General features: G+C 38.4%; 1 protein-coding gene and 1 pseudogene across 1 annotated transcript; both read left to right on the top strand.

The window, feature by feature from the left end:
* Window positions 1-1,069: 1,069 nt before the first annotated feature.
* Window positions 1,070-4,887, top strand: LOC133872660 (tropinone reductase-like 1; annotated as a pseudogene).
* Window positions 4,888-12,068: 7,181 nt separating this feature from the next.
* Window positions 12,069-15,187, top strand: LOC133873532 (uncharacterized). The gene is made up of 8 exons (XM_062311246.1): window positions 12,069-12,090; window positions 12,269-13,070; window positions 13,234-13,478; window positions 13,581-13,814; window positions 13,925-14,017; window positions 14,138-14,239; window positions 14,331-14,784; window positions 14,892-15,187. Exons 1-8 carry the CDS (start codon window positions 12,073-12,075, stop codon window positions 15,062-15,064), a joined length of 2,121 nt encoding a protein of 706 aa, XP_062167230.1. The 5' UTR covers window positions 12,069-12,072; the 3' UTR covers window positions 15,065-15,187.

Genomic DNA, 15,187 nt, shown 5'->3' with positions numbered 1-15,187 from the left:
CATAATTTACACCGATAAACACACAAGCTCTAAATATTATACCTATAATAAAATAAATATTATCCATTCTGTTTCAAATGGAAAATCCCATTCCGTGGAAATTAATTAGTCTCAAGACTCAAGGGAATGCCTCTTCAAAAAAAAAAAAAAAGACTAAAGGGAATGCATAAGAGTAGATGGTTGATGGTTTAAATTTTGCAGTAGATTAATAAATACAGCCGACCTAACGACAATAGGCTCAAGGTTAGAGTATGCTAACTGCAGACTTAAGAGCCAACGCTATATGAATTAATATATATATATATATATATATATATATATATATATTAATAATTCATTGTCACATTTTTATATAATTTTTTATCACTTTTCTTATGTGGTAAGGTGGTCTCCTACTACATTTTAAGTTTTAAAAATAAAATTAGAAGGGAAATCACCTTGCCACATAAGCAAGGTGGTGTAAAATTATGTAAAAATGTGACAATGAATCATTACTTATATATATAAGGGTAGACAATTAATAGCTATTAACCGTCTTTGCCTATCTCTAAAACTGTTATATGCACTACCATAAATGGTTGATGGTTTTATTTAACAGAATACAAAAGCGGTTAAAATTTTCAGTTTGAAAGAACTCTTTTTCTCTTGTACACCCTTATCATAAATTACTATTTCAATAGTAATAATAGAGTAATGTTTCTTACACAATTTTTATACAACTTTTACACAACTCTAACAACTTTTTTTTTAAAATCAGCCATTGAATATTTAGGACTCACATGTTGGAAAACAAATTCAATGGTTGATCATAACAAAAAGTAGTTAGAGTTGTGCAAAAGTTGTGAGAGAATTGTGTAAGAAACATTACTCGTAATAATATGCGCTTATAGTTCTATAAAATACTGATTTCTAGTATTGTACGATGATGACAAAATTGAGCCATTATTTGTTTGAAAGGCAGATTCACATTTGCCTTGTTGTCCAAATCACCCATTCTCCATACAATTTTTTACTCTAGTACTTTCTTTACTTTCGAAATTCCACGTCTTCTTTTTCTAACACATTTTCCATGTTTAGGCTGGATGGCAAAGTGGCAATTATCACTGGAGGAGCAAGTGCTGTACGTGCACCTCTTCCATGAAAACGGCGCCAAGGTTGTGATTGCCGACATTCAAGATAAAACAGGACAAGCCATCGCGAATAAGCTTGGATATATAAAATGTCAGCTACATCCATTGCGACGTGTCAAATGAAGACGACGTCTGTAAGCTTATTGACACCACCGTTGCCAAATATGGACACCTTGATATAATGTATAACAACGCAGGTATCGTGGGCAACCCCATTATGAATATGCTGGAAAGCACGAAATCAGATCTAGAGCGAATTGTTGGCGTTAACTTGGTTGGAGGTTTCCTAGGCGCCAAACACGCCGCAAGGGTGATGATACCACGTGACAAAGGCTGCATACTGTTCACTACAAGCGCTGCTACAGCGATTGGCCAATACGGTACGTATAAGAGTCAATTGTGTGTCACCTTATGCTGTCGTGAGTGCGACGTCGCCAGGTGTCAGTGAAGCTGATCGATGTGCCCAAAATTGAAATGGCAATGAGTGAGGTTGGCAATATGAACTCTGAAGGGACAAATTCCCAGGGCAGATGGTGTTGCACGGGCGGCACTCTACTTAGTGAGTGACGATGCAAATTATGTGAGCGGGCCGAACCTTTTGGTAGATGGAGGGTATAGTGTCACTACAAAAATAGCTGCAGTTTGACACGTGTCTACAGTACCCGTTACTGTAGACACGCGTCAAATTTGACACGTGTCACTAGTGACACGTGTCAAATTGTGGAAGCGTCAAAAATGGACACGCGTATGAAATACACGTGTCCAATTGGACACGTGTATTTTATACGCGTGTGCAAGTGGACACGAGTATAAAATACTCGTGTCAAACTGGACACGTGTCTTATTACACGTGTGCAAGTGGACACGAGTATAAAATACTCGTGTCGAACTGGACACGTGTAATAAGACACGTGTCCAGTTTGACACGAGTATTTTATACTCGTGTCCACTTGCACACGTGTATTAAGACACGTGTCCAGTTTGACACGAGTATTTTATACTCGTGTCCACTTGCACACGTGTATTTTTACACGTGGCAAATTGGTATTTTTTGCCAAAATAAACATTAAAAAAAAAATCAGTGTTGTATTAATTTTTTAAAATTAAAAAAAAAAATTAAACTCATTATCTTATTAATCATACAAATCTTTGAAAATACGGTGTACATAACTTATACACATAAAATTAAGTTTGAAAAGTATATGCTATATGTAAATTTTATATTTGAAATTTATACTTTTTAGGTTCTTTATTTATATGTATATAGTATACTATATTGTACTATATACATAATTAACCAAATTTGGTGCTATATATCTAATTAAACCAAATAGTTCAAATTAGGGTTCAGTTTTGTACACCATCTACGTTTAGAAACAAAAAAAAAAAATTTAAACATAACAAAGTTAAAAAACCTATAATTAATACTATATATATAGATATGCATGCATGTAAACGGTTTAGAAATTATATACAGTAACCTTTTTATTTATGGCTATATATAGTAATTGCAATTATTTTTAGAATTCTGCGCTACATAATGAATTAAATACTTATAGTTTAGTCCCTCATATAGTACATATATACATTTAGGGTTTATGGCTATATATAGTACATACCCTTAGGGTTAGGGTTTATAGCTATATATAGTATATACACTTAGGGCTAGGGTTTATACCTATATATAGTATATATACTTAGGATTATGGTTTATCGATATATATAGTATATACACTTACGGTTTGGGTTTTAGGGTTTATAGGTATATATAATATATACACTTAGGGCTATGAATTATAATTTAATTGATTTTACGTTTAATGAATAATAATGTCAATATATTTTTCACGTTTCATTATTGTACACTTTTAAATATATATATATATATATATTAAATCATGAGCAGTTCAAAATTAAATAAAACCGATATATATAGTATATACACTTAAACTTATGATTTATAGCTATATATAGTATACATACTTAGGGTTAGGGTTTATCGCTATATATATTATATACACTTAGGGTTAGGGTTTATAGCTATATATAGTATATACTTAGGGTTAAGGTTTATCGCTATATATAGTATATACACTTAGGGTTAGGGTTTTATGTTGTATAGGTATATATAATATATACACTTAAAGCTATGGGTTATGATTTAATTGATTTTACATTTTATGAATAATAATGTCAATATATTTTTCATGTGTTATTATTGTATACTTTTAAATATATATTTTAAATCACGAGGATTAGGGTTAGGGTTTATGACTATATACAATACGTACCATTAATTAGGATTGTAGTTTATAGCTATATATAGTCTATGCACTTAGGGTTAGAGTTTAATTTTATGGTTAGATTTTAGTTTTTATTTTTTATTTAGCTATATGTACGGTATATACATTTCAGGCTGCATGGGTTTATATTTTTTTTTTATGTGGTTAAATTATATATATATATATATATATATATATATATATATATATATATATATATTTTTTTTTTTTTTATGCATGCAAATACATTTCGGGACGTGTATTTAAATACAAAATAATATATAGTACATATACTTAGGGTTATGGTAGTATAGTATATATACTTATACTTAGTGTCATGATTTAAATTTAGGGTTTATATTTAGTTTTAATTTATAGTTTATGTTTTAGTTTTAGGTCTTAGGGTTTAGCAATGTGTACATGCAGTACATGCAGTGCATACACGTTATGGGTTGCATGGGTTTATATAAAATATATATAATATATTAAATATATATATATAATATATTAAAAAAAAATAAAAAAAATGACATTTGGAGACGTGTATTTACATACACGTCCCCAATTGGGCACGTGTACTACGTACACGTGTCCAATTGATTGGCCAGGTACTGCGCGGGAGTTCTCCCGCGCGCCACCTGGCCAATCTTAGGATATAAATTATATTTAAATTATATATTATTCAAATTATATACTTTTTAAATATATTTTAAATTCAAAATTTTATATTTAATTTATATAAAAGAAATGGGTAGCTTCCAGAGGAAGCTACCCATTTCTTACGTAATTCTCTCTCTCTCTCTCACTCTATCTCTCTCTCTCTCTCTCTCTCTCTCTCTCTCTCTCTCTCCGTCGAGCTCTGGCCGGCGACGACAGCCCATTCCGGCGACCCTCCCTCTCTCTCGCTCTCCCTAGCTCTCTCACCTCCCGTTCCGGCCGGCCAGTACTGTCCAGTACCGGCCCTCTCTCTCTCTCTCTCTCTCTCTCTCTCTAGCTCTCTCTCTCTCTCAGCTCTCGCCACTGTCCCCCGCCACTGCACAGCCCTCGCGTCCGTTCAAGGTATTCCCTCCACTTCCGGCCTCTCACTCTCACTCATCTTCTCAATCTCTCTCTCTCTCTCTCTCTCTGTCTCTCTCGGTTTACAGTGCATATCTAACATTTTGAGCTTTAATTTTTTTTTTTTTTTTTTTTTTTTTTTTTTTTTCTGTCAAAAATTCCAGGTACACGTACAAGCTTGCACTACAAAAATCACTGTGAGTTATTTTTATTTTTGTTTTCAATTTTTTGCTATAAGTTTGTATATTTTATTAATTTTTTTTGTGATATTTGTATAATTTTTTTCATTGTCTAGTTTGTGCAAATATGGAATATATACTTGCAGATTTTTTATTACTGATTTTTTTATTACTGAATCATTGTCTAGTTGGTGGAAATATGGAAAATATGGAATATGGAAATATGGAATTTATTGGTGATTATATTTAATTTTTTTTTAAAAAAAACTCTTGATGTGAGGATATTTGAGATATATTTTAGTGTGCTACTATGGATTTAATGTGCTATTGTGAATTTTGGTATTTTTATGAAGTGGCAAAAAGAAAAAATATCCGCTATCATCTTAATTTTATAAAAATATGATCGTGAGCAATAATGGCAAAGTAAAATTAAAATACAAAATTATAATCAACATATTGTGCTATGAATATATATAAATTGTGGGGAAAATAAATTGTGCTACTAATATATATAAATTGTGGTATTTTCGGGAAAAAAAAAACAAAAAAACAAATATTCCACTGTCCACCATTTACAATCATATTCGTAAAAAAAACCTTAAAACAAACGTCATAAATCATCAATTGCGACGAATTTGTTTTTTATCTTCCATTTTTAACGTTAACTATTCATGTGAAGAGACTACATATTTATAAGAAGAATTTGGTATCTTCGGATAAAAAAACTCAAAAAAAAAATACTAAAATTTCTCTCATATGCATATATAAACTTTATATCCTAAAATCATAACCATAAAACCAACACAATAATAAACCCTTAAATAAACTTTGAATCCTATACGTTCTAAAAAAAAACCCTTACCCTAAACCCTAAACCCTAAGCCCTACAAAAAAATCCTACACTTTCTAAAAAAAACCTAAACTGCTAAACCCTAAACCCTAACAAACCCTAAACTCTTATAAAAAGAATAAAATAAAACCCTAAACCCTTTAAAAAAAATAAAAACTTACTACACTTTCGAAAAAAACAACGAAAACCCTAAACCCTAATCCTAAATCCTTACAAAAAAAGATTCCTACACTTTCTTAAAAAAAACTCTTAACCCTAAACCCTAAACCGTAACAAACCCTAAAACCCTAAACCCTAATCGCTTTAAACCAAAATAAAACCCTAAATCGTAAACCCTAAACCCTTAAAAAAAAAAAATTTACCTAAAACCCTAAACCCTAAACCCTTAAAAAATAAAAACCTAAAACCCTAAACCCTAACCCTAGACCCTAGACCCTAACAAACCCTAAACCCTAAAAAAAAAAAAAACCTAAAACCCTAAACCCTAGACCCTAACAAACCCTAAACCCTAAACCATAAACCCTAAAACCCTAAACCCTAAACCCTAATCGCTTAAAAAAAAAAACCCTAAATCCTAAACCCTAAACCCTTGAAATTTTTTTTTTTACCTACAACCCTAAACCCTAATCGCTTAAAAAAAAAAAAACCTAAAACCCTAAACCCTAACCCTAGACCCTAGACCCTAACAAACCCTAACCGTAAACTCTAAACCCTAAACCCTAAACCCTAAACCCTAACAAACCCTAAATCCTAAACCCTAAACCGTAACAAACCCTAAACCCTAAAACCCTAAACCCTAAACCCTAATCGCTTTAAACCAAAATAAAACCCTAAATCGTAAACCCTAAACCCTTAAAAAAAAAAAAATTTACCTAAAACCCTAAACCCTAAACCCTTAAAAAATAAAAACCTAAAACCCTAAACCCTAGACCCTAACAAACCCTAAACCCTAAACCATAAACCCTAAAACCCTAAACCCTAAACCCTAATCGCTTAAAAAAAAAAACCCTAAATCCTAAACCCTAAACCCTTGAAATTTTTTTTTTTACCTACAACCCTAAACCCTAATCGCTTAAAAGAAAAAAAACCTAAAACCCTAAACCCTAACCCTAGACCCTAGACCCTAACAAACCCTAACCGTAAACTCTAAACCCTAAACCCTAAACCCTAAACCCTAACAAACCCTAAATCCTAAACCCTAAACCGTAACAAACCCTAAACCCTAAAACCCTAAACCCTAAACCCTAATCGCTTTAAACCAAAATAAAACCCTAAATCGTAAACCCTAAACCCTTAAAAAAAAAAAAATTTACCTAAAACCCTAAACCCTAAACCCTTAAAAAATAAAAACCTAAAACCCTAAACCCTAACCCTAGACCCTAGACCCTAACAAACCCTAAACCCTAATCGCTTAAAAAAAAAAAACCTAAAACCCTAAACCCTAACAAACCCTAAACCCTAAACCATAAACCCTAAAACCCTAAACCCTAAACCCTAATCGCTTAAAAAAAAAAAAACCCTAAATCCTAAACCCTAAACCCTTGAAAAAAAAAATTTTACCTACAACCCTAAACCCTAATCGCTTAAAAAAAAAAAACCTAAAACCCTAAACCCTAACCCTAGACCCTAGACCCTAACAAACCCTAAACCCTAAACCCTAAAAAAAAAAAAAAACCTAAAACCCTAAACCCTAGACCCTAACAAACCCTAAACCCTAAACCATAAACCCTAAAACCCTAAACCCTAAACCCTAATCGCTTAAAAAAAAAAAACCCTAAATCCTAAACCCTAAACCCTTGAAAAAAAAAATTTTACCTACAACCCTAAACCCTAATCGCTTAAAAAAAAAAAACCTAAAACCCTAAACCCTAACCCTAGACCCTAGACCCTAACAAACCCTAACCGTAAACTCTAAACCCTAAATCCTAAACCCTAAACCGTAACAAACCCTAAACCCTAAAACCCTAAACCCTAAACCCTAATCGCTTTAAACCAAAATAAAACCCTAAATCGTAAACCCTAAACCCTTAAAAAAAAAAAAATTTACCTAAAACCCTAAACCCTAAACCCTTAAAAAATAAAAACCTAAAACCCTAAACCCTAACCCTAGACCCTAGACCCTAACAAACCCTAAACCCTAAACCCTAAAAAAAAAAAAAAACCTAAAACCCTAAACCCTAGACCCTAACAAACCCTAAACCCTAAACCATAAACCCTAAAACCCTAAACCCTAAACCCTAATCGCTTAAAAAAAAAAAACCCTAAATCCTAAACCCTAAACCCTTGAAAAAAAAATTTTTACCTACAACCCTAAACCCTAACCCTAGACCCTAGACCCTAACAAACCCTAACCGTAAACTCTAAACCCTAAACCCTAAACCCTAAACCCTAACAAACCCTAAATCCTAAACCCTAAACCCTAAAAAAAAAATAACCTACACTTTCTAAAAAAAATACCCTAACCCTAAACCCTAAAAAAAAATCCTACACTTTCTAGGAAAAAAATCCTAACCCTAAACCTTAAACCCTAACTCCTAAACCCTAAACCTTAAAAACATTTTGACATACACTTTCTAAAAAAATACCCTAACCCTAAACCGAAAAAAAAAAAAAAAATTCCTACACTTTCTAGGAAAAAAACCCTAACCCTAAACCTTAAACCCTAACACTAAACCCTTAAAAATAAAAAAACAAAATCCTACACTTTTAAAGAAACAAATAAAACCTAACCCTAAACCCTAACAAACCCTAACCCTAAACCCTTTAAAAGAATAAAAAAAATAAAAACACTTACACTTTCTAAAAAAAAACTAAAACCCTACATAAAATAATCCTACACTTTCAAAACAAACCATAACCCTAACCCTAAACCCTTAAAAATAAAAAATGAAATATATTTGTACACGTTTATACTGTAAGCCGTATGATTTGTCTTGTCCTCTTAACCCTATACAGATAAACATGGACAAGTCTTGGATGTCAACACCTAGGGGTACGACACGGTATAACGATGGGTGTAGGGCGTTTGTGGCATTTGCCGTTAGTAATTGTACGGCCGGCGATGGAAAAATTTACTGCCCATGCAAGTATTGTCGAAATAACCAGCGTCACACTCCTGAGTACGTTCTTGCCCACCTGACTGGAGGTCGGGGGATGAATCCGGGATACAATTTGTGGTATATGCACGGTGAGACTACGACTGGTTCCGCTACTCCTGGTCAGTGTTCGAGTCATCACAGTGGCACAGAGGCCGCTGACCGTAGCACTGAACATGGTGATCATGTCACAGAACAGGAGGGTGTCGCCGTGGAACAGGATGATAACATGCACGCCATGTTGCGTGACGCCTTCGGCGTGCACGATGTTCCTGAAGACGTCAGTACTCTTCCGCAACAAGTTGATGAAGATACCTCGTGCGGGGACGCATTGAAGTACCAAGAGCTGTTAAAGACTGCCGAGAAGCCCCTTCACCCTGGTACGAAGCACAGTAAATTGAGTGCTACTGTACACATGTACAACTTGAAGTGCGTTGGAGGTATTAGTAACAAGATATTTTCAGACATTCTCGAATTCATCAATCAGTTGTTGCCTCCTTGCGATGAGGCATTGCCAGATAACACGTATGAGGCGAAAAAGTTCCTAAGTGGCATGGGTCTGGGGTATGAGAAGATTCCGGCGTGCCGTAATGACTGTATGTTATTCTGGAAAGACAATAAAGAATTAGATTCATGTACCGTATGTGGAGAGTCTAAGTGGAGGGCTGATACACATATAGATGATGATGGTGAGATCATATCAGCGAGAAAAAAACGCCCGGTGAAGATCTTGAGGTGGTTTCCACTCATCCCACGGTTGCAGAGGTTATTCATGTCTAAGCATACTGCGCCCCATATGAGATGGCATGCAGAAAGCCGCACTAGGGATGGCGTATTGAGGCACCCGGCCGACGGTGAGGCATGGAGATCGTTTGACATTTTACACCCAGATTTTATGGCAGAGAGTAGGAACGTCCGGCTTGGTTTGACAGCAGATGGATTTAATCCATTTGGGAACATGAGCACATCCCACAGCACATGGCCCGTAATGCTTGTGCCGTACAATTTGCCACCTTGGATGTGCATGAAACAGTCGTCCTTCATCCTTTCCATGGTTATCCCTGGACCGAGCTCACCAGGTATGGATATTGATGTTTACCTTCAGCCATTGATTGATGAGTTGCTGGAACTGTGGAATGTAGGGGTACGAACATTTGATGCTTCAAAGAAGGAAAATTTTATTATGCGATCTCAGTTGATGTGGACGATAAACGACTTTCCAGCGTATGCAGATTTATCTGGTTGGCCTAACAGGGGTGCGAAGGCATGTCCTTGCTGTATGCAATCGACGCGTTCTATACGCTTAAAGAACGGATGCAAATTTTGCTATATGGGGCACAGGAGATATCTGCCGCCTGAACATCTGTGGCGGCTTAACAGGAGGACATTTGACGGTACTGAAGAATTTGACAGCGCCCCGATTGTGCCATGCGGATACGAGGTTCTCCAACAGTTGGACGGAGTTGCGTTTGGGGATGAGACCGCGGGTAAGAAGAAGAAACGGAAGAAGCGGAAGAAGGGTGCAGGGAGTTCCGATGTTATATGGAAGAAGAAAAGTATATTTTTCAGATTGCCGTATTGGGAAGACAATTTGCTTCGGCACAATCTTGATGTTATGCACATAGAGAAAAATGTCATGGACAATATACTTGGCACTATTTTGGATATAAAAGGGAAAACGAAGGACAACTTGGCAGCTCGGCTGGACTTGCAGGAAATGGGGTTGAGACCTAAGTTGCATCCGTTCACGGCCGCCAATGGTAAAACGTATATTCCCGCTGCCTGTCACACCATGACTAGAGAGGACAAAGAAAGTTTTCTGAAGGTTCTTCGAAATGTAAGGGTCCCGGACGGATACGCCTCGAACATTTCACGATGTGTTCGGCTGAAGGACCGTACAATTTCCGGGTTGAAGAGCCACGATAGCCACATACTGATGCAACAGCTTCTTCCAATTGCACTGCGTAAGTCATTGCCTGATAAAGTTGTTAGACCTCTTGTGGAGATTTCGGCATTTTTTAGAGGCATATGCTCAACAAAGCTATCACAAGAAGATATGGACCGACTGCAGGGTGACGTCTGTATCACTTTGTGCAAACTAGAACAGATATTCCCTCCAGGGTTTTTTACGAGCATGGTCCACTTGGTCGTGCATCTTGTGCGCGAGTGTAGACTCGGCGGACCCGTGCAGTATAGATGGATGTACCCGGCGGAGAGGTAAAATTCAGCGTAATATGTAAATATATAATTTGATTTAAATGTAACCATAATTGACGACAATTAAATTGTCGTGTATGTGTGTACACCAGGAGTCTGGGGCATTTCAAGTCTACTGTGCGCAATAAAGCGGCTCCTGAGGGGTGCATTGCGGAGGGGTACATAGCGACCGAGCTGGTAACGTTCTGTTCAAGGTATCTGAATAACGCACCAACATTCCACAACAGACCTCAGAGGAATCCTGATGGATCCAAGGGGGCGGGCACGCGTGTTACCCTAAACCGGTTGATAATGCACCAGATTCATCGTTATATTGTGTTCAACTCTGAAGAGTTTCACAATTTGCGGACGTAAGTAGTGTTTATATATTTAACAGAATTCGAATAACGCATCTAATTGATTTTACTACATAATTGTATACGCTGAATGTAGGATGCACAAAGACGCGCTTAGGCGATCATGCACTAGAGGTCGCATTACGGAGGCTCTTATTGAAGCAGAACATCATGAGCAGTTCTGCGAATGGTACCCTGCATATGTAAGGAAATAGTTGTAATTTTTAAGTTGGATAAAGTTATGCGGGTTCAATATAATTACCCAATACACGTGTTTAATATTTGTAATTATAACATAGGTCGATGGCCTTGACGATCAACGTAGGGAGGAATTGGGCCACAACTTGGTTATGCGTTGTAGAGGGCTGAAGGAGACAGCGGTCAAGTACAACAGGTACGTGGTAAATGGGAAATTGTTTCGCACGCTTGCCCATGATGTGGGAAGGAGGACTCAGAACAGCGGCGTATGTGTTCCTACCGTTGAAGGCGAAACGTACTACGGGCAGTTAACCGATATAGTTGAGGTCGAGTACTATGACAGGACTACGTACGTCCTATTTAAGTGCAATTGGGCAGACCCCACGACGGAAAGAGGATTCACAATAGACGAGTATGGCCTAGTGTTTGTCAACTTCAATCACCTCGTCCACAGGGGAGAACTGATTCAGGACGAGCCGTACGTGCTTACATCTCAGGTGGATCAAGTATTCTACGTCGAAGATGGAAGGAACCCAAATTGGGTTTGTGCGGTTAGGACCAAACCGCGCAACGTGTACGACGTTGGCCAGGGGGATGGGAGTAATGAGGATGGTACAACCTACCATGAGTGCGTACCGCTCGTACTAGCCACTGATGACCTACCTGATACGAATGATGAATTCGAGTACGACAGGCCCGATATTGATCCGATTGAAGCTCCCGTGATACAATGATTGATGTATTTCTTGTGAGTATAATTAGCTTGAACTCAACACACTTGACTGATATATAAATTGTTTGTACAATTCGCTTGAACTGAATAAGGGTTTCTATTATTATATGCAAATTTCGTTGTATAATTTGCATATTCATTAAAAATATATTACAAAAAATATTCTAATTAATTTGTCTACATTTATTCGCAGGTATTGATGGACCAGGGACGCCATCCTTATGCATATCGGGCACCTCGCCCACCCGTGCCCCCCATGACCACGCCCACTGATTCGACGCCAGTATATACTGCGGCGTGGCCACCCCACCCAGACGGGGCTTATAGACCATTGTTGCCGGGTATGGTGGCCGTGCCCACGTCAGATCACGGGCAGACCAGCACAGCTGGAGTTGGCAGCTCTCCATTGTCGGAGCCGCCGACATTATCTCAGTTAGGGTTCACCCAACCGGGTAACGCCTATCGATGGTGGGTGCAAGAGGGGGTGGGGTCACAGGGTTATGCGCCGTACTTTCCGTATACGTATAGTCGACCTATGACGTGTAACCCTGATAGTGAGACGCAGGATTGTAGATTTCCACTGTCACAGACCGGGGAGATGCAGATGCCGGCTGTGGGGTTGGGACAGATACCGGCACAGGCGGCGATGCAGGGCCAGATTTTGGGGCCGAGACAGATGCCAGCATCGGGGGCGAGTCAGGGCCCGGGGCAAGTAGAGAGGCAGATGCCGTTACCTGGTGAGAGCCAGATGCCGCTTTCCGGTGAGAGTCAGATGCCGCTTTCCGGTGAGAGTCAGATGCCAGATGTGGGGGGGAGCCAGACTACCCATGAGGAGGACGTTGCGATGTTGGGTACCGATCAGTTGGCCCCCGGTAGCCCCCAGGGTATGGATTCAGATGATGATCAGCATCCTCCACCAGCCGGAGAGGTTGGCGAGGAGGTTGCAGGCGACCCAGCGACGCAGCACATAGGGACTGGGCAGATTCGGTTGATGGGTAAGTACATATGTAGACATCCTTAAAACTCATATTATGTTACCAAAATATTTTTTTTGGTTTGGAAAAAAATAACTATTTGATTACATTTTGTTTATATATGTGTGTGTGTGTTATTTAATGTTAACCAATTAAATTAATGTTGAATATATTTTTTCATTAGGGTACAACCCAGACGGGACCATTTATTATGAGGTGATTGACGACCCAGCGAGAAACTGGGTGCTCCCGAGGGGGAAGAAGGTTGTATTGCAGTACAATGCTGCTATACAACCTGTAGGACGAGCCTGCAATCGTTTTCGGCGGGAAGTGGGCAAGATGATCAGGAGTGGGTCCTACATACACATGCGGGACGAATGGGCGAGGGTAAATAGGCAGATTAAGCAGGCAATGTGGAACGCACTGATGGTATGTTTATGAATATAATTTAATTATTTATTTGAATTAAACTTGAGCTTAATGTTTAGGTTGAAGTTTTTAAACCTATAATGCTTTGATTGAAATGTGCAGGAGGAGTTCTATCTACCTGTATCAGTTGACATGCGCAGGGCACAACAGGAGGCGTGGAATGATATTGGACGTAAGCACCGCTCGTGGAAGTCGAGGTTCAAAACCCAACTAGGAATTGGAGACGGTGACACGCCCGAGAGTATCCGTGCGAGAATGCCGGAGAAATTTTTTGAGCAGTATGATGCAGAAGATGTAGAATTCCTGCTGAGAGATTGGTGCAGAGAGCATAAAATCGTATGTAGGCCAAAAAATTGTCAACTATTTTTTAATAACAGTTCATTTAATTTTAGTTTTAATTTAAGTGTGTCAATTGTTACATGTTTACTTTCATGTTCAATGCGTAGGCAACCTCTGAACGGATGAAGAGGTTGCGGGAGCGGAATGACCTACCCCATTGTGCGGGATCTAAAAGTTATGCCAGATTTAATCACGAGGAGGTAATTAAATATATATGTTTATGTTTTTAATATTTGTTGGTAATTGTTTTTCTTTTTCTTTTTCTTTAAACTATTTTTATCGCTATCTGTTTGTTATATATGTCAACTGCATGACGACAGGCATGTACATCTGGCACGCCCCCCACTCGCGCCGCGTCGTTCGTGAAGACCCACACAAAGAAGGACGGCACTTTCCTGAACGACCGTACACGGGTCTTATGCGTATGCTACTGATTTAGTTTACTAATATTTTTAAATTATGTGTGATATGTCATTATTCAATATATGACTTTTTCATGTTGACGACGTACAGGAGAGGATGACGCAGAGTTTAGCCAGTGATCCAGCCGCCACGCAAAGCGTCTCCGCAGACACGGTGCGTTGGGCACCGAACGACGCTTACGAACAGGCGATTGGGAGGCCTGAGTATGCAGGGAGGGTTCGGCAGGTTGGCCCGAACGTCACACCTGTTCGAGGGACATGTTTTTCATATAGGCCTCGGTCACAGGGGGGACCATCTCAGGGGACGTCTCGGGATTGGGCCGAACAGTCTCGGAAGATGGAAGAGATGCAAGCGGAGCTACATGCTGAGCGAGCGAGGAATGACCGTTTGGAGCAGCGCGTGCAACAGTTCGACGGCATAGAGCAGCGCTTGCGAGAGATGGAGGTCTTCATGTCCTCCATGGCAGTACCAGCACCATGTGTTGGTAATCAGTCTTCTCCTGCACACGTAGGTAGTACGTCGTCCGTTGGTAGTGCATCTGCAGGTATGGTTTATACTGTGTATAGGACAAAATTAATTTCAATTTGTTTTCATTACCCCTTTAATTTTGCAAGTAATATTATATACTTTAATTGTCTATATTATTTGCAGGTAATTCGACAACGGTTGGTACGTTGTCGCCTGTTGGACGACAGCTGAGCCAGCACTCCACTGTCGCTACACCTTCGCCCGCTACACCATTCATTGCGCAGCAATCGCCGGTGGGCGAGAACACGCCTGGGACGGTACCTCGTGATTCGCAGAGACGCCTTTCAGATTTGTAGATATTTTGTGTAATTATTTTTTGTTCGTAAATATTTGCTTGTTAACGAATATGTTATTAATTATTTGTTTGTGTAGTATGATTTCGTGTTGGTTTTGGGTAAAATAAATGCTGCGTTATTTGT

The sequence above is a fragment of the Alnus glutinosa genome, chromosome 7, assembly GCF_958979055.1.
Source record: "Alnus glutinosa chromosome 7, dhAlnGlut1.1, whole genome shotgun sequence".
In the NCBI taxonomy this organism is placed as follows: domain Eukaryota; kingdom Viridiplantae; phylum Streptophyta; class Magnoliopsida; order Fagales; family Betulaceae; genus Alnus; species Alnus glutinosa.
Note: the sequence above shows the minus strand (reverse complement) of the source record. Positions and strands in the feature narration are given on the sequence as shown.

Coding starts and splice junctions, on each gene's coding strand:
- LOC133873532 (XM_062311246.1), top strand. Junction 13,479..13,580: donor CAATGTGGAACGCACTGATG/GTATGTTTATGA, acceptor TGAAATGTGCAG/GAGGAGTTCTATCTACCTGT. Junction 13,815..13,924: donor GGTGCAGAGAGCATAAAATC/GTATGTAGGCCA, acceptor TTCAATGCGTAG/GCAACCTCTGAACGGATGAA.